Source organism: Phalacrocorax carbo, chromosome 3 (genome assembly GCF_963921805.1).
Source record: "Phalacrocorax carbo chromosome 3, bPhaCar2.1, whole genome shotgun sequence".
NCBI lineage: Eukaryota > Metazoa > Chordata > Aves > Suliformes > Phalacrocoracidae > Phalacrocorax > Phalacrocorax carbo.
The window spans coordinates 107048323-107067689 of record NC_087515.1 but is presented as its reverse complement, the minus strand read 5'-3'; the positions used below and the strand labels follow the sequence as shown (position 1 = coordinate 107067689).

Here is a 19367-nt window from a genome sequence, read left to right as displayed (position 1 = left end):
GCAGAAAATAAAGGAAACAAACCCAAACCCCCCCAAAACGAAGTACAGTACTTGGAGTCTGTATACACAAGTCTCCCTTCCTTTCTCCAGCACAAACATTTACCAGTTTTTAATCTGTCTCTCCAACACCAGAAGCATTTAGCAGTGTAACCTTGTGGAGAATCACAAGATTCCTGGACAAACAAAACATTCAGGACAACAGCACTTGGGGGTTTCAAGGAAAGAGGTACAAGATAAAGGCCAGAAGACATTGATAACTTAAGGGAATGGTTCTGTATCAAATCTGAGCTGTTGTTCTATACAGGAATTAAACCAGCCAATTCTCTGAAAAATTATTTAAACTCAGCTGTTCAGTTAGTCTTCTCAGTACAAGGGGTTAGAGCAACTAGAAAGCAACGTATCATTACTTTCAGTAGTGGACAAAATAGTCTTACAAAATACAGCTGTGCATTTTTCTCTGCCAAGACTAATGCTTTTTCTTTTCCAACAGCAAACTCACAGTTCAAAACATGTTATTAAGCTTTCACTAGTGCTGTTTGGGTCTCAAGAGCATAAAAATTTCAAGTGCCAGCCAAGCTTTTACCAGATTATTATGGACTTGAGTATAGTCACTTTCTTGCATCTTTTAGTAAATACTAGGCGCAGAATAGGAGAACCTTCTTCTCAAATACAAAGCAGGTATTTCTTTATTCAGTACCAGTGATAAAGTTGGTAACTATGATATGAAAAAACATCTTCTCCTTACAGTTTGTTTACTATTAAATATTTAATATAATTTTCTATTATTTGTATCCCTATTTTTTGATTGTTTTCATGTTCTTTATTACTTTGTAACTACAGAAGCGGGGTTTTTTTCTCCTATTATGCTGGTTGCACTTACAAGAAATGCAACTCTCCTTTCAGTTTCTAAACTGGATTATTTGCCTATCTGTTCTGTCCGATTCCCTGTCTTGTGTGGTACAAAGCAGTCATGCCACAAGACATTTCTGAGAGACAGACAGACATGTAATGATACACTCCTTTGCAAACTACCACCAGTGACTAAGCCTTTTAAGAAATTCTTCTTCTTCATAGCACTGGTTATATTTCCCAGATACATCAGAAACCAACCAGCAAGCACTCGGCGGGGGCGGGGGGGGAGGGAGGGGGGATGGGATAAAAAAGATCAGTAAGAACAGCTCAGATATGCAAGGATCAGCTAAATAACACGCACATTTGTGTTCTGTTCAGACTGTACAGAGATAGGACCTGCTGTTTTGTTCTTTGACATTCATATACATTAACCAGCATTTTAAAAACTTTTGGAAACGGGGACAGATGTCAGGTTGAATTCATGTGGGCTGTGGGAACAGCCATGCTCAAAATGTGGCAGGGTCCTTGTCTACCAGGGTCTGGAAATGCAGGTCCCTTCACTCCCTTCCACCTGCCCAGACGTGAGCCTGACCCACCTGGATATAGTCAGAGGCATCTCCATACAGGTTTTTTTCTCCTAAGAATGTACCTTGTATGAATAAGCTTATCCGTTTCAGCTAGTTCACACACTCCGTTAAGAAACATTTTGCCTAAATGTTCCCTGCTAAGTCTATTTGGACAACAACAAAGCCAGCAGATGGGAGTGGAAGAACGAGAAGCTGACAACACGCTTCTTTCTACAGCCGATCTAGTGGTAACAGCGGCTGCATCTCACGTTTGTCACAGTCCAGGACGTGCAGGTCTCACCTCGTTATGGGGCCAGTGTATGCAAAAGCATTCCAGGTCCTCCAGTTTACATGTAGCTGGTGAAATCTTCAGGGAAAGAATGCTGCTCTGCCCAAGCTTTCGTAACAGCCAATAAATTTAAAAAAAAAAAGTTTAAACCAATAAATACCAGTAAACCAAAATATTTGCAGTTTGTCAAAACCAATGAATTCTTCCCACTGTGGAAGCAATGGGTGATGCTTTAAATCTAGGATGCTGCAGGTTCTGAGACAGCACAAATCAAACACAGCTATTACTTCTTTGGCTGTATTCTGCAATGATGCAAGTAACATCCATGCAGATGGAAACAAATTTGTGTGACAAATAAAATGGGACCCCCCCAAAAAAAAAAAATCAAAGAATAAGGCATTTCAGTTCAAACTAAATCTTTATTCATATGGAAAATACTACTTTTCTTTTTGCAAATGATGCTAATAAATAAAAATACTCGGAAAGAACTTTGCTGAGAGTTAAGTGACTAGTTACAGCCACATGAAGCTTTTAATTCCCGTTAAAACCACGCCAGCAGTCATGCAGATTGGCTACGAGAAAGCAATATAAACTATATTTTATTTTGTGCAATCTTATCGTACAATCTTAATGCTACCTTCTTCTAAACCATTTCACATAGATTGAAATGCAATTTCAAAACAAATATTAAGGGACATCATCTACACTTATTCCACATGTGGAGCTGTGTATACCTTAAGCCCATGAACGTATAATGTAGTTAAGCATCTAAAGAAGGTAAAAGAAAAGAGGACCCCATTCTGAATATTCAGACAAGTTTATAAACATAAGAGAAGAAAAGCTCACATCAGTGAGTTCTCAAAAGACAAATACATTATTAAAGCATAACAATAAATTATATTAAATTTAATAATGTTCATCCTTAGAATGGTTATTTCTGAGGAAGTATCACCCAAAAAGCACACCAAAACTTCCATCACTAGGAGTTCAACTGTAAGTTTACATATCTCAATTTCCCACTGGGATGCAATTTTTTTTTATATAACAGGCTTCAGCTTTGTGAGCATATTCTTTATCATACATTTAAAAACAAATTGAAAAATGTTGCAGTTAAGCTGTGCATCGAACACATCATCAAGGTGAGAAACAGGCACTTGACAGTATAATGTGCAAGGCAAAACCTTTACTGGTCACAGTATAAATAGTTTCCTCAGGAGGGAAATTGAAAGTTGTGAGCCCATCTTTGAGAGCAAAACATTGAGGGCTGCTAGCAGATCTTTTCCCTGTTCTTTTAGGTCAGCACCAACAACCAAACTAAATCCTAGCTCACGCCTTAGAGGGTATTCCATAAACTATAAAATGCAGCATACTTTACCCAAGAATACTAATTCTTTCCTATAATTAACCTCAGCATACGTACTTGCCAAAGGCAAATACAGAGTTTACTCACAGACTAAACGATGCAATATAAACGCTAACCCTTTCTCCTCTATTAGTATTTTTTAAAACATATAATGCCAATTTTACAAATACATCTGCCAGCTACAAGATCCTGTTTTGTAGCACAACACACTGACGTTCTTTCATATAAACTTAAGAACAATGTCTTTTAACATCCTATTAATACCAGAAAAAACAAAAACAAAACCAAAAGCATTTTGCTACAGTTTCCCTCCAGGCACATCTCAACAAGAATCTCCAAAAAAACAGCTATGCAGGAACTGTAAGCCAGAAAACTATACATGAATTGGAAGAGAGAGGAGAAAGAGAGAGCTAAGAAAGGAGTAATGTGGCGGGAACAGAAACAAGGTACAAGCTTGGAAAAAATTGCATGCATCCCTTTTCATCAGCATAAGCTTCTTGCAAAAATACGTTTACAAGACACACATCATATAAAGATATATGCTTTCTCGTAAAAATGCTAATTTTCTCTGAAATACTAACTTGATCTTCTGACTTTACTTGCCATACTGCTAGGCAGTTAACAAGTTTTCAGTTCTGTTATACCAGTTTAACAATCAGGAGAGAAAAGGCCTACTGTTCATTTTTTTATGAAACTTTTGGTTTGATTTTTTTTCCATGAATGTTAAAGCAGTATTTCTGTAGGTCATATAAACAAAATGGAACCCAACTTTAGATCTGACATCAGCCACACTGCTAATGAGACAATATGCTAGAAAGAGGCACTTTTAAGTATTCTTATATACATTTCAAATCTCAAGTTTAACACTTCACCTTCTTTTACCAAAAAATTAAAGAGTCAGTAGCTAATAAGACAGAGCTTTGTAACAAAAATGCTTCGAAGTGCGCATGCACGTACTTGCAATGGCTCAGTTACCCAGTTACCCTGAAAATGCCAAGAGTGTAATTCAATCACTGCTTATGGGGCAGGGAGAGAAGGAACAACACAGTACAAAACAAAAAGGTTGTCTGGAGAACAAGGATCAGCTCTGGTAAAAACAAAACTATATGCCCTTCCATAAGGAGCCCTTCTTCTACCGAGATTCAGGACTATGGATACTGAATATCAAGATCTTATACTCTACTCACTGCTGCTTTCCAAATTTTCAATCATTTTTATTTTTTGGTGTAACATGCATCTTAAAAACTGAGAAACTTAGCTTTGTCAAACAACATTCACTATTAAAAAAAAAAAACAACAAACAAACAAAAAACACAAACCACAACCCAAACTCTGGAAGACCCATTTGACCTGACTATTAGCAAAGATACTGCGATGGAAGGAATTACATGAGAATATTATTTTCCCATTTCATACACAGTATAGCACATTGTGACAGTTGAGCATCTTGTGTGCACAAGCTGAAGCATATGCTGAGGCTGAAGATTTGGAAAACAGTCTACTAAGTATAAGCGTTCTCCCGGCAAATGACAGGTCAGTATTCTTTGTTAAAAAGGGACAGCATCAAAACTAAAATTCTGAGTGGCCCTCAATTACCAGAAAAAAACCCACGACCTCAAGCTAGTGGAAGTTCCTACATAAGGCAGTCAAATTTACAACCAGTGTATACATTCACTAAGGAATTACATTTTTTTGGTAAAACCAACAATCCAACATACTGCAGAGTCTGAATGTGAAATATAGGCACAAAATAGATTCTCTACTTTTTTTTTTTTTTTTAGTGTGGAAAACGTAGCTATTTAACAATGTAATAAGAAAATTTACTATCAGGTGAGCAAAAATTTTTAACAATCTGAATAAAACAAAGTACTGTATAAAGGTGCAATATTGAGCAGATTTGATTTTGGTTTAAACATACGAGTAAGTCATGGAACCTTTCTCTTCTTATCTATAAAGTATTTCATATTACCAGTATCATTCTAGTTCTTCCCAGTTGTCAGTAAGGTTACCTTTGCTTTGACGTCTAATACTAACAAGCTTTCCAGCTGATTTGATACTCCACCTGGAACTGTTTCCTGAGCTGGCCAGGTTTGTGTATTTTGTGGAGCCTTTGGTTTCATCTTCCCAGCCTGACCAGGCTGTATAGTCACTTAAAGCAGTTGCTGCATCGCTGGTAGAGTCAGCAGCGGTAATCTGCGGTGGTTCCCATCCCTCAATCTCATCTGGTTTCCTAGATGGGACATTCTGCTTTATCACCAAACTGTCCCAAAAACCTGGCTTCTTTTCAGACTTCATCTCTTCCTTTAACTTTAGGTTTGTTCTAGAAAATAACAACGATGAGGTGATTAATTTTTTCTTGTAACAAGGCATGCAATAGTAAACATTCAATTAATTTATTATGTTTTATAGTAAGGAATGCTAAACAGTTGTCAGCCTATGACAGCACATCCATTACTGTCAACTTCAGGAAAAACACTCTTATATACATGTAAGCCTAAACACAGTGCAATCTTGCGGTGATAAATCAGAAGTGGACTGAGTGTGGCCATTTCCTATTCTAAGAGAACTTATGATCCCCCTCCCCCTGCCTCTCCTCAGTGAATTACACAGAACTGCCTTTTGAAATGTATGAAGTATTTTATTGTGCATTAGAAAAATTTAGGACTTCAAGCAGAAACACCCAAAACCCAAACCCAGAGGTAGGAGATTAGAAGGAATATGAAAATGTTTTGTCTACCACCAGCTTTAACAATCTCTCACTATGTTCCTCAGTTTTATATACTGGTTATCACCTTACCAAATAAACCTTATACCCTAAAATAGTTGGTATATGCATTTTGAGGGCTTTAAAGACGCCAGCATTTTTTTCATAAAGATCTGCACAGTATCTTGAAAACAGCTGTTTTGTATTTCCAGTAATAACTCCCAAAATTCCCCTTCTAAAACCAAGAAAAAACAACCTTTGTTGTAATTTCTCTCTCAAAGGGACATTTGAAAGGCTACTCATATAATTACATTTCTTATCCCATTAATAACCTCCAATATGAATTATTTCATATTTGCAGTGTGGAGTATTTAAAATACAGAACGTCAAATGTTTATGCATAAGTTTATATGCAGGGATATGTATGTCAAAGGAAAGGCTGAATTCCAGTGGTGACACACACAACCTTCAGGGTTCAATGAGCTAAATAGCAAATAGAAAACATTCTGTGCTAGTAGCATACAAATTCCTTAGCCACAAATAAAACCACTGCTGAAATTTTTTTAGTATTTCTATTGAAAGAGCTTTTTTCCATTAGTGAAAGCTTGACGTTATCACGTTTAAATAGAAGCAACTGAACCAATACCTTTTATATTATTTTTCCTTTACAGAATTTTGAATTTATGATCAGATTTTTCAGAATTTTCACCTTGCTAAAGCCAGTCACAGAATCCAAACACTTTTCTCATATTTCGTGAGTAGCACACTAGAAAACTTGCATTTTTCTTTAAAAGTAAAGTAAAAACCTGTAGTACACAGTTATAGAAGAATATCCCCAAAACTTAAAATTCAGGCAGTTTTCACAGTAATGCTAAAATAGCTTTCTACAGTTGTGGTAACTCAGTTTTCATACTTCTGCTCTCTTCACTGAGTTATTTGATTCTTATATTCAGCATCAGTTGCAAAGGATCCTTGAAGCAACCTAGTCTTTTAATAACACCCATAAAAGTGTACAGGGACAGTGGCTGGGAACTTTTGGGAAGTTTTATTGAATAGGCTCAAATGGAAATACATGTATTTATATTCTAAATTTTTACAGATATATATACACACACACTTACCGAAATACACACGTTTCAAAGTAAACTGGAAACAAAACATACTACAGCAAGTCCCAGAGGGGTGGCAGCTCTGCCACCCCTGAAAGTATTTAAAAGACTTGTAGACGTGGCACATCAGGCATGGTTTAGGAAGCATGGCAGTTTTGGGTTGACGGTTGGACTTGATGAACCCAGAGGTCTTTTCCAGCCTTAATGATTCTATGGTTCTATGATTATCAAAGCTAATATTTGGCTGGAACAGCTATAGGTGGTACATTTTTTCCTGTTAGTAACCAAGGTAGTTCGGTAGCACACGTAGGTAAAGACTGCATATACTTGTAACAGCAAAACAGCCTGTCCTGGAAAGGTCTGTTCTGTTCAGAGAACAGCTCTAACCCTACCAGCAGCAGAACTGTTCCAAGTAAACAGGGAAGACTTGCAGATCCTAGTATATAGCTACTCCACTTAACCTTTTTAGGTGTAGACAAGACTTCAAAAGAAAAAGTAAACCATGGAAAAAAAGGAATTTGCAAACTCAACCATAATTAAACCTTAAGAGGAAAGGTGGAGGGTGGGAATGACCCTTTTACTCAGAAACCTTTACTCCTTTTCTAGAGTAAAAAATTATTATGCAGCTAAATTTCCTTTTCTCCCTGACAGACCTATAAAGGTTATCAACGATATCCGTTCCTTCCTAATACAGCACACCTTATTCATTGTAAGCTTAACATATACATAGTTTTGAAACACACATAAACCTTTCTCTGTGATTTAACTTCCAGGAGTTGAACACTACTGCTTCTCAGTGTCTACCTTCACTACTTTGCACAGCTCTTTTATGTTCCAGCTTATGTGTCTTAATAGCAGATAGACCAATTGGTTTTACTTACCCTTTGGATTTTGGAGACTTGCATCCTGCTAGCAATTGCTGTTCATCATCTTTATTGAACATAGACGTCACTTCCTTCCAACCCCGGAAACTTGCACCTTGAACCTATACAGCGAAGCAAACATCCTCGTAAATGTGAATTACAGACTTAAAAGCATGTATGACTTACAATTAGAGAGTTACAAACAAGAATGGCTGCCAGTCCTGACCCTGGGTGCTGAAAGGCAACAGCCCTACCTCAAGTGTGCTGTGCAGCTGGGAGGGCAGTGGCCCTGTACAGGCCGCAGAGGATGGCCACGTTTTGTAAACCAGCAGGCTGGGTCACTGCAGCAAGAGCTCTTTCCTGCTGAGCACAGAGTACAAACCATGCCGGTTTGCAGAGCCTGGCAAGTGATGTCAGTAAGTAGAGCTGGTCTCCTAGATGCTCTTCGGCAGGCAGGAGCTGCTGGCTCTGTTTTAGTGTATCACAGTAAAAAGGGAATGAATATAGGCAGCTTAAGAAAGTCTAAAGGGCTTCAGCAGTCAGAAAATAACACTAATTGCTGGAAAGGGCCGCAACAGCCAGGACAGCCGACTGAATTATGAAACTCTTCAGATTTAACCTGCTTTGCACTCATCGTTCCTATTTTTAACTCACCAAAACTACTTCCTGTGGCCTTGCAAGCACAAAGGGTAAGAACAGTAGCTCACTACCGTGTGCTCTCTAAATTTACTGCAACCATTAAACATGTCACATAAATTATTTTTTCACCATTATTAAAGGTTTGATTCCCTTTCCCCCCAAAGCAAAATAATAATAATAAAAAAGGTATTGGTTATTTTATTCTGATGGCATGCTTAGGGACTCTAACAGAAATGTACGCATGTGTGCCAAGCACAGAATATGGAAGTTGCTGATCTTTCTTACAGGGTCTAGTAAGAATGGCAGAGTGACAGTCTATCAGTGTTACTTGATTACATTAAAAAATACAACAATACACTATTTAGTATAATAAACAATCAAAACAAAATTGTAGTTGTCAGCATGAGCGCAGACTACTCATTAGTGCAAATCATTATCAATTTGATGTTTATATTTCAATTGATTACAGTTTATAACTGGTAGGTCCACATAGGCGTTAAAAAATGTGAAACATCACCTAGGAATTCAGCACAAACACCAGCTAGGAAAATACTGGTACTGCCACCTCCTCACCTTTCAGAAACCCATGACCTCTACCATTTACAGGGGTAAAACAGCACCCTTGTTATCTTGCACGTTAGTCATGGAGTGTTTCCATCTCTTGTTCTCCTGTTCCACTATGGTCTACACCTTCACTTCTCACCCACCTACCCTACTCACATCTGAACTGCCTCAGCTACTCAACTCAGGAGGCATAGCAGGTCCATTTTAGGATCAGGAGGAAGGTCTAACCTAGACTGAGTTTCACTTTGATTAGATGCAAACATAGATCCAGCTTTGGGCAAAGCTCTGGAGAACTCTGAAGAGGGAAGGCTGAGCAAGCTCAAAGCCAATTCCAGCTCTCATTCATGGGATATGGACAGACTAGGTACCCAAGACCACAACCCAGGCCTCCACAACTGATCTGCTCACCTCCTCCTAAACTCGCGCTTCATCTTGCCATGCGGGAGTGCTATGGTTTATGGTTTCACATGAAAAGCAACAGGTTATATATATTTTTTTCCCAAAATTATAATAAAATTAGTACAGATTATAATAAGCAAACCCTCTTGTTTAATTTAAACATATGCTTTCTATTTTTAGTTATGTTAAAAATACGTAGACACTTCAACTTTGCACCCCTGTGGCAGACTCACCGTACCCATCTCATAGAAGGCTATTACTGTCAATAATATAAAACAAAAGCAGACAAGCTGCAGATGATACCTTCAACCAGATATCTTGCTATACAAAACTCTTGTGTTTAAACTATCAGCCTCTGAAAGCAGTACTCAACATTTAATGCTTCTGTGATGTAAATAGTGGTCTAAACCCTCAATTTTTGTCCATAAAGGCTTAATCCTGCTGTTTCTATTGTTCAGATAAATTCTGTAACAGGTTTAATATGAGGATTTGTTATTCTGATTTGGCTTCTTCTTGCTGCAAAGTAGTTAATCCACAACAAACTTAAAAAAAAAGGGAAGAATCTGCAAAAAGTTAGCTGCTGAAGGAAGTACTCTGTTTAAAGAAAGAAAGGCAAGAAAAAAAAAGATAAACTCTAGAAGGCACTTAAGCTTTTCATATGTTAAAAAAACCCTCCATCTTCTGTCATCTTACTCAAACTCTACTGTTTCGGGCCTTTTTGAGAGGGAGCCTTTGCCACCATAGGCAAACCCACAATTAAAAGCAGCACGTCAACTCTTACTGACTTAATACTTCAGGTCTTTAAACTGGAAAAAGACCCAAATATACCTCAGGGATCTAATTTATATATCAGCTTGTCTCTCTTCATTAATGATGTTTCATCAAGCCATTGCCACATAATAAACCTGCAGATTTAAAAAAAAAAACAACAAAACCAAAAACCAAACAAAACCAAAAACCAAAAAACCCACCTTGTTACTGGTTTCAGATAGCAATTTAAATCCCAGACAACTACCTTAACTTAAATTACATGTGCCTTTAAAAAACAGCATTGACAAAAGACTATTAGGAGATAAGCATTTATATACCACTTAGATTCATGTAAAAAAGGATATACCTACACATACATCTTCTTTTAATCTAGAACATCATATATACTTCACTGATACAACTCCAACCTTTGCTGCACTGTTTTGCATACCCAAGCAATTCTCCAGCCAAAAAAAACCCCAAACAACAAAAAAAATCCAAAAACCCCAACAAAACAAACAAAAAAAAAAATCAAACACACCCCCCGCCTAAAATCCTGTTAATATCTAGCCACAGGTTTTCCATAAATTTTAAAATATCCAAAGTTAAAAGTAACTTAATTAAGCCCAATTCTCATTTACAGGTATCTTTAAGAAAAATTATTAGAAAAGTTCTACTAAGTGTCAAGCAGATAGCATGCGCAGGTCTCCAGATAAAAATTTACAAACTCTACACTCCTTCTACCTGTATGTAAATCAGTACCTACATATACATTGTACCATTCCTTCAATATTTTTCATAAACAAGTAGTCCCACAATGGATCCATGGCATTTGGCAGGTACATAAAAGGGTAGTAACCATGTAGCAGATTCTAACTGATTTATTCCTCTCTCAAATAGCCCTTAGGGGAAATGTACACTAAACCTTTAAGACATACTTCTGCCACTTATTTATTTGGGGTTTCCAGAGGAAGCACTGCTAGGATAATCTACATAACAGCATCAATGTCCAAGTAGACCATATTTTGCTAATATGTGATAAAACTCATTGCACAAAGTCTAGTGGTTATTAAATGGACTAGGCTAAAAGAAACCCCAGAAGTGCAGGATTAAAACCAGAAACTCTGCCTACCATGTTTAAGCCTCCTCTTCTGCACCTGCCTGCACTGGCACTGATCCTCTGAAGCATCCTTTCGCTCAAGTGAAAAGGAGCGAACAGCTCACTCTTGGTAGTCTTCTCAGAGGTACCATACTTAAGAATATAAACCTTAGCAAAGGAGGAGCTCAAATACTTATTTCCCACTTACAGAAGATTTTTTCTCACTACTGAACTGTTTGTTAAGACAACAGTCTTTCTTTCTGACTATGGCTGTCATGTAACTGTCACATACTTAAAAAAACAAAACAAAACATACGCAGCACCACCACAGTTAAAACTGTACCTGCTGGTAGGTACAGCTCAGGAAGGAGATCTTGAAGTTACCATTCTCTGAAACCATCAGTTTTACTTGCAACAGCTGCAAAGCCAAAAAATGCTTGCAGCCATCACAAAAAAGGATTGAACAAATTCAGACAGCAGGTCCATAAATGGATACACTCTGTTGAGAGGGATGCACCCTCCGCTATCTCTAAACAATTATTCTTGAGGTTAGGGGAAGAGGCCCTAGAAACTGGCCAAGTTATGCTCTCCTTGAACAGCATCTCCTGCTGCCACAGTCAAAGACAGACTGCCAGACCAGACAGGCCAGTCTCTGAATCAGCTGGGAACTTCTTACAGTCTTACGGAGCACATGGAGAAAGACCCATACCCCAGAACAATTAGCTGCCTTGCAATGGATGTCAAAGGAAGGTCAATAAGTAGAGATGACGCTTCGGTAAGTTGACTCCTCACCAGAAACTTATTTTATGTAAAAAGATTAAAGGTATGCAAAGTATGAAAATACAGTACTAATATAGCTGTAAAACATCAAGACACTTGCAGAAGTTCTGTATTTCATTTTTATGATATAACTGTCTACACAAAAGTCAAAACTACTACTAAAATTTTTTTAAAACTTATATACATAACTGACTAGCATGTATTCTCAAACCTTTAAAGTATTTTTCCATGTGTCAGTGGAAAAAGAAATAATTCAACAGCCCAAGTTCACAGAATCACAGAGCCTTTACAGCTGTAAGGGACCTCTGTAGACCATCTAGTCCAACCACACTGCTCAAGGCAGGTCAGCTTGACCAGATTGCCAAGGCTCATGCACAGCTGGGTTTGGAATATCTCCACAGCTGGAGATTCCACAACTGTTCCAGAGCTTGACCACCCTCATGGTGAAAACATTTTTTCTTATGTTTAAATGGTATTTCTTCTGTTTCAATTTGTGCCCATTGCCTCTCACCCATTCACTGAGCACCACCAAGAGGAGTTAAGCTCCATCTTCTTTACACCCTCCCTGCTGCTGGTGTACATGCAGAAACGTTTCTTGTTGCTCTTCATTTTCCTCACCAGATTTAACTCTGTGGGCTTTGTCCTTCCTAACCCCATCCCTGCATGCTCAGAGTGTGTCTGTATATTCCCAGCAGGTCACTTGACACCGCTTCCACCTCCTGTATGCTTCCTTTTTATGACTGAGGTTTTTCAGGAACAACTTGTTCATCCAGACAGGCCCCCCTGCCACCTTTGCTTCTTGCTCTGCTTGATAGGAGAGGCTATTCTTGAGCTTGGAGGAGGTGATCTTTGAAAATCAAAGCTGATTGATACCACTAGAACAGAACCAGGTGTACAGTCAAAACTCCAGGTTTAAAAAAAAATAATTCAAGTTAAATGCCCATAAGAGACTGCAAAGAAAAAAAAGACAGCACTATTAAGAAGGACTAGAATTGTAGCATCAGATGTTAGACAGGCAAAACCTTTAGAGGACCAGGTCACATGCTGCAGTCTACTGTTTTTCAAAAATACCGATGAGAAGCAAAGCAGAAACTTCTCAAGAGGCCATTTCAGTATTCTGTCAAGTAGGATTACAGACTTGTCTTGTACCATTTGACTATGGGATCATGGAGTATGCTTATCGGAACAGCCATTAATAAAGTTTCTCCCATGTCTTCCATTTTAGATTGTAGAAATCAGTGCAGCACTATGTCCTGTGCAATCACCTAAAAGGATCAGTAGGTAGAAGTGAGATTACACACACATGCCAATCCATCAACTGGCAGACTACTGAAAAACCATCATCACTGTCTGTCCCAACAGGCTTCTAAAGAGCTCAAGCCCAGAGCACAGATTCTTCCCCTTCAGTAGAGGAAAATCTAGTTTATGAAGTACTCTCTCTCCACTATGGAAAAGCTGCCATTTAATTAGCGTATCTTCTGAAACTAGGAGTACCAGTAGTCACTTCTAGAACATCATGTAAAGGATGCAGTCTGTACCCCTAGTCAGACTGTCTGCTGTTTCTCCCCCTTGCTCCCCTCACCTCCGCTTTGCCAATGCTTCAGAATCAGTGCCCATCTGTCAGACAGATTCCCAGAGAGAAGCCTCACAAGGTGGCAGATCTGGTTTATCAGACACTGCTGCTGCAAAGGGTCAGCCCAGGCCAGCTCACTTTATACTGTCTTCCTTACACTATGGCTTTGTACCTGTGTGAGGCTGTGGAAAACCAGTTCAATACACTAAGCCTAGTGAAATGTAACTCATTCATTTTTTTGCATTCTTTTGGGTTACTTATAAGAATCAACTTATTAAAAGATGTCAAAGTCAGACAGACACCAAAGAACATGGAAGTTAGGGGCAACAGCACCTTTTCCATAGCAGCAACTACTACGTCAGCTCAAGCACCCGCTGAAAGTTGCAGTCATCTATCCACTTTCTTCCATACATATAGCTTGGTACATACAGGATGGCTTCCCCAAATTCACCCCATCAGCTTCACTCTGAACTCAACCGTTATAGTAAGGGTTTTCTGCTTTATTACCTATACTGACTCAAGTGAATCAACTGTGCATAAATTGCATATGTTGACTATAATTTTGCTTTCTTTAGATAAAACAGGGAACAAACGTCTACTGACAGTTAACTTCATGAAGTCCCCCAGAAAGGGGGAGCTCCTCTCAAATTGGAAGTCTCCTACAAAATTGGAAGGTATTATTACAAAAAAATTACTTTATGGATACCATTCTTCACCACACCAACAAATTCTAATGATTTACATGACTCTCAGCTTCCCATACTAGGTAAACAGGCCATGAATAATAAATGAACAACCAAAGAGTCTACTGAGCAACAGTAAAGCATCACTAAGAAGACTTTTCAGTTAATTTTACTGTCAAAGGTACACAGCCCATCATTAGAGCTCTACTAGAGGCAAGAAGGTTAATGAAAAATTAGGCTAAAAGGCCAAAAACCAGGAATACTAACAGCTGGGTATAAACTAAAGAAGCAGATCAGTCCTAAAAGCAAATTTTAAAAAGTACATTGCAAAAAGAAAGTTATGTAGAAATAGCAGAACATATACTAAAGAGGAAGACTGTGTAAATTGAACTGAAAACAGTTAAATCCATCCATCAGATGGAGTTGAAAAATGTACATTAACACCTTATTATGGGAGGGGAAAAAAGCACATAATTCAATCAAGCCAGAGAATAATAGCAAGGATTTGGTACCTCTAACACAGTGTCCAAGACAAACAGCTTACATTTCAAAGCAACAGATTCAAGTACATTCAAATATTACTTTGACTCTAAAAATGGTACTGTTTTAGGAGTGGTACCAGTACTTTCAATATATTCCAGTTAGACCGTTCTACTTCCTGACTGCCTGACCAGCAGGGCTCTGGAGCACAGAAGTCAGTCTCTGTCGGCTACATGACAAGAGTCTTAGCAACCAAAAAGAGCAATTACAGGAGATTCTTGCTGTATACCTGCAGTGAGAATCAGCATGTTCAATGGCATTGTGTAGTTAAGCAGTTAATCCCTAAAAAGTCACTGCTCAGCATGTATGAAATGAGATTTCCAGAAATTTATATTTTGGCCAAGTTTTAGCAGACCTTCACAAGTATTTTCACACAGGATTGACAACTGGTGAATCAAAACCCTCCAGCAAAGTAGAGGCACTCCACAAAACATTTGCAGAAATTTTTTGTAAATGTAAACAAAACACACGGATTTTCCTCTCAACCTTAACTGAGAAGAAACAATTGTTTGTTCTACAGCCTCCCTCCCTCCTCACCTTGAAAAAAAGGAACATAAAATAAAAATCTAGGGATAGAATTTTCTATATATGTACCTTACAGTTCAATAAATTTACAACTTTACAAGTGTTTTATAATTAAAAAATGCCAATCAGCTTTAATTGAAGAAGCATTGTTCCCACATTAGAGCAAACCTATTCACACCATGCAAGAACTCAAATAGCAGCAAATGAAAAAAACAACCCCCTCCCAAATTTGTCTTCCAGATATCAAAGCATTTGGGAGGAGGGAACCCAGGAATTTCTCAACTCAGCCAACTGCTGGCATGCAGACCAACAATTACTCTATACCGTGGTGCACATGAGCTGAAGCTCCAGGATTTGGCCCTACCAGAATGTCCCAACATCTCCAATTTCATTATTAAAATTATGTGGTTTGTTTCTCAAAACTCTCTGACTCTTTTGAAAAGCTGGCCTAATAACAACTGTAGATGGAGCCCTCTTCATCTACAGATGAAGATGAGTACTTTTAACTCAGAACCTCAGCATGTAGGTACGACACCCACGATTAGCTGTGCAGAAGCTGAAGGGCCAGGCGCAGCATCAACACAGGTGCCAGATTTCTGCATTTTGCAGAGCAGCACTAGAGGATTCACAGTTCCTCAGTTTGAGATGTCCCGAAGCTTTTTAACCACCTCTACCTGCCTTTTAGGAGAGCTGTTAAAAGAGAACTACAAAAATTCGGCACTGCAGTTAGCCTGTCCTCAGTGCTATGTGGGCAGCTTCCTGCACGAGCAAACTAAGACCATTTTCCAACCTCCATCTCCAGCCATTACGACTAGCTCCCACTTTTGCACCTCCTAGGTCAAAGGCTTTCCTCTGCAAATGGGCATCAGGACTGTCTTAAAACCCAGGCTTTAAGAGAGCAGGAAGGCCATCTCTTTAAAGGGCAGACATACCCTTCATCCACTGCTCTTTCCTTCAAGAACTTTGTTGTTCTTTCACCATACTGTTTCAACATGGAAACTGTTTTATTCATGACATGTGCATACTGAAAAGGCCACACATATAATTCATCAGCCTTTTATTAACATATTAAAGATTTAGGAACTTCTGGAATATCACTGAACTGACAGCTTCTAAGACAACAGAACAACCAGATAAAATATAGAAGTGCTTTCAGAAACAACAACACAAAAAAAAGATGAGAAGGATAAGGTGAATAAATTTTTAAGACAAGAGAGTTTTATGTTAAAACACAAAAATATTGCAGCTCAGTGGTTTGCCTGGTGACTTTTTTTTTTTTTTAAGTCAAAACACACATTTAGCAAGCCTTCTTGAATGACTAAGAGGCAAAAAAGTTTAAATATAAAATAGAGCAATTTTAAGATTCTCTTCCTAAACATTCATCATCTGGCATAAAATAAACAGTAATTTGTGTTTTCATAAAAAAGTAATACATTTCTTCTAAAAAGTAGAAAAAGGTATAGTACAATCTGACTTCTATTTTCAGTGAAAATCATGGTGCTTCTGAAGTAGAACAAAAAGAAGTAACAGAGACAGATGTTCAGTTTATACATATTAATGTAAGTATCCTATTACACTAATGAACCTAATTTAAATGCTTTTCTCTATACCTATGGAATTTCAAAACAAGCTCTAGCATATCATAACAACTTCCAGTTCTTTCATCTTCTACTAATGTATTTTAAGAACATGAATAAAGATTCTTGGACACATCAAGGTAAAAAAAGATTTAACTTACATGCCTACTTTTGTTTTCTGAAAGAGATACCAGATAAAGCCCTTAATCTCTTGTGGTCAAACAGCCAGCTGAGCTACATATAATAGAATAAATAATCCAAATCCCTTCTACTTCTCATGTTTTCATTGCCAGTTACAGCTAGAATTTAGTGCTTCCTTTGCCTTCAGTTGTTCCTGTGGCTTCTTTCTTTCATTTTGTGTTTTAATATCTATAATGGGGAAGAAAGAAAATTTAAGATATGTTCCCCTCCCCATTAATGAAAAGAAATAAGGCAGCTTTCTAACTAAAACTGCACTGCTAATATTACTTCAGTGAGAACCCCATGACCAAGTATCATATGTAATTATAGAATCATCAATGAAGTACATAAACATCCTCCTTAATCAGGCTGTACATGAAAAACAGGTAACTTCCTAACATACATTGACTGAAATATATGATATAAAATGTTACACTTCCAAAAAAACAGGTATTTACCTTTGTTGCAAGTTGTGACACTGAAGATGAAACTTCATCGTGAAGAAACTGGTCTTTATTCTCAAAAAAAGGATAAAGATAAAAAAGGCCCATAGTCAGTTTTAGTTTGGCAATTAGCAGTGACGCATTTTAGAGTATTCATAAATGCTTTTATTCTATTCAGCCCATCATAATAGAAAATTGACAAAATATGATCACAATGCAAAACTAAGCAAACACCACTACTAAAATAAGAAATGTGAACAAAACTGCACCTAGATGATGAAAAATGCTGCACCAGATGTAAACAACAAAATCAAACACTTACAAAACCAAAAACCCCACACCCCAGAAAGGGATCAAGGAAACCCTTGCATCATAACAATTTTAGTACAATTAAAATTCAAAATTTAATCTGATCTTAATAATTGTGTCTCTATTTTTTTGATATACACTGATTTTCTGAATACCATACTAGATGATGGTCTATGCAGTGTCTGTAGGCTGGGGGAAGAGGAATGGCCCAAGATTATTTCCTCCTTCACATTAAAAAGCATTACATTTCCTTAACTCAAGGACAGCCTTTTGCCCACATTCCTTTCCCCTCTATTTATAACTGTAGATTTCTGAAGAAAAGCAGAGTACTGAAGATGCTAGTGAAGGTAATTCAGTAGGGTAGCATTTCTGTCCATCTCTGAGTTAAGCTGGAGTCTTAGCACACTCAGGCCATCCTGCTACTATCAGTGTTCTCTTCAAGACAGGGCAGGTAAGATCAGTGTCAGAAGCACTTTAGAGGCCAAAGAAAGATAGAGAAGGTGGGGCATAGTGTACAGGAATTGCATAATTTTCACTTTCTTCAGCCTGTGTTTTAATGAGAAAACATATGTAGGAAAAAAAAAAAGAGTAATAACTCCAAATACGAACAGTCCTCAAGTACAAAACAAGAACAGGTACCTATAACTGAAAATATTTAACTCCAGTTCCAAGAAAACAGAATTACAACAGAATGGTTTACAGAAGGCATCTTTGAAGTGTCAGTTTCACAGAATTCCCTGTGTTCACCTGGGTCTGTTTTTTGCTTATGTCAGCCACTTACTGTTTCAAAATCCAATTTATCAACTCCTTCCTTTTCAACTAGAGTAAATGCTATGGAGTTGATACACTCTTTGCTCCATAAGCTCAATTTTTGTTTTACGGTAACTCCACGCACACATATCCCAAGACATCCAAAACACACAGTATTCCAGCTCCTAGCACTACCCAAAGACCTCCTTCACTTTGCTAACAGCATAAGAAAGAGGTGCGAAAGCTGGCATGAGAAGCATTAGGTATTTCTAGTTGCGTGGGGGCCCAGATGTATCAGCTCCATTTTAAGAGACCTGCTTCAGATACCATGCATCGGTTTTGGTTATATTTATTTTTATAAATCTATTTTTATATTTATTTATTTGCCTACTAATGTTTCCACTTACTTTATAGGCAATACTTTATATTATACAAAGGACAAGGAAGGAGTTAGGAGCATTTCTAGAATGAGTGTGAAGACTATCACGCTATAGTTCAGTAATAACTGTATGTTGAAATAGAGCGATTTGTAGATAGACAGTTTTACTTGCTGAGGCAGAACACAGAGTCAGGAACTCCCGTTATCATCCAAAATGAGAATATTACTTCCTGTGGATCTTAACAAGTTATTTAACTTTAGATTTCGGTTACCTGTCTTTTAACACAGGAGGATCTTATTGTAGATAGGATACCAAAAACGACAAAGTTAAGATTTGTGTAGTACTCCAAAATGAAATTCAATTACTTCCCCCCCCCCCCCTTTTTTTGTGTTTCTTCCATTAAAGAGGATCACTGGCAATTTTTAAATGG

General features: G+C 37.8%; 1 protein-coding gene across 2 annotated transcripts in view; it reads right to left on the bottom strand.

Annotated features, from left to right (window-relative positions):
* Positions 1–2106: 2106 nt before the first annotated feature.
* The window catches only part of TDRP (testis development related protein), a 28517-nt gene continuing 11256 nt past the window's right edge, over positions 2107–19367 (bottom strand). The window contains exons 2-4 of one of the 2 annotated variants that reach the window (XM_064447960.1): positions 17514–17573; positions 7765–7868; positions 2107–5390 (exon numbers count right to left, since the gene is read on the bottom strand). In XM_064447960.1, the coding sequence (XP_064304030.1) occupies positions 5045–5390; positions 7765–7868; positions 17514–17573 (510 nt within the window). In that variant the 3' untranslated portion in view covers positions 2107–5044. The remainder of the gene's footprint in view (positions 5391–7764; positions 7869–17513; positions 17574–19367) is intronic. The other variant, XM_064447961.1, reaches the window with a different exon arrangement.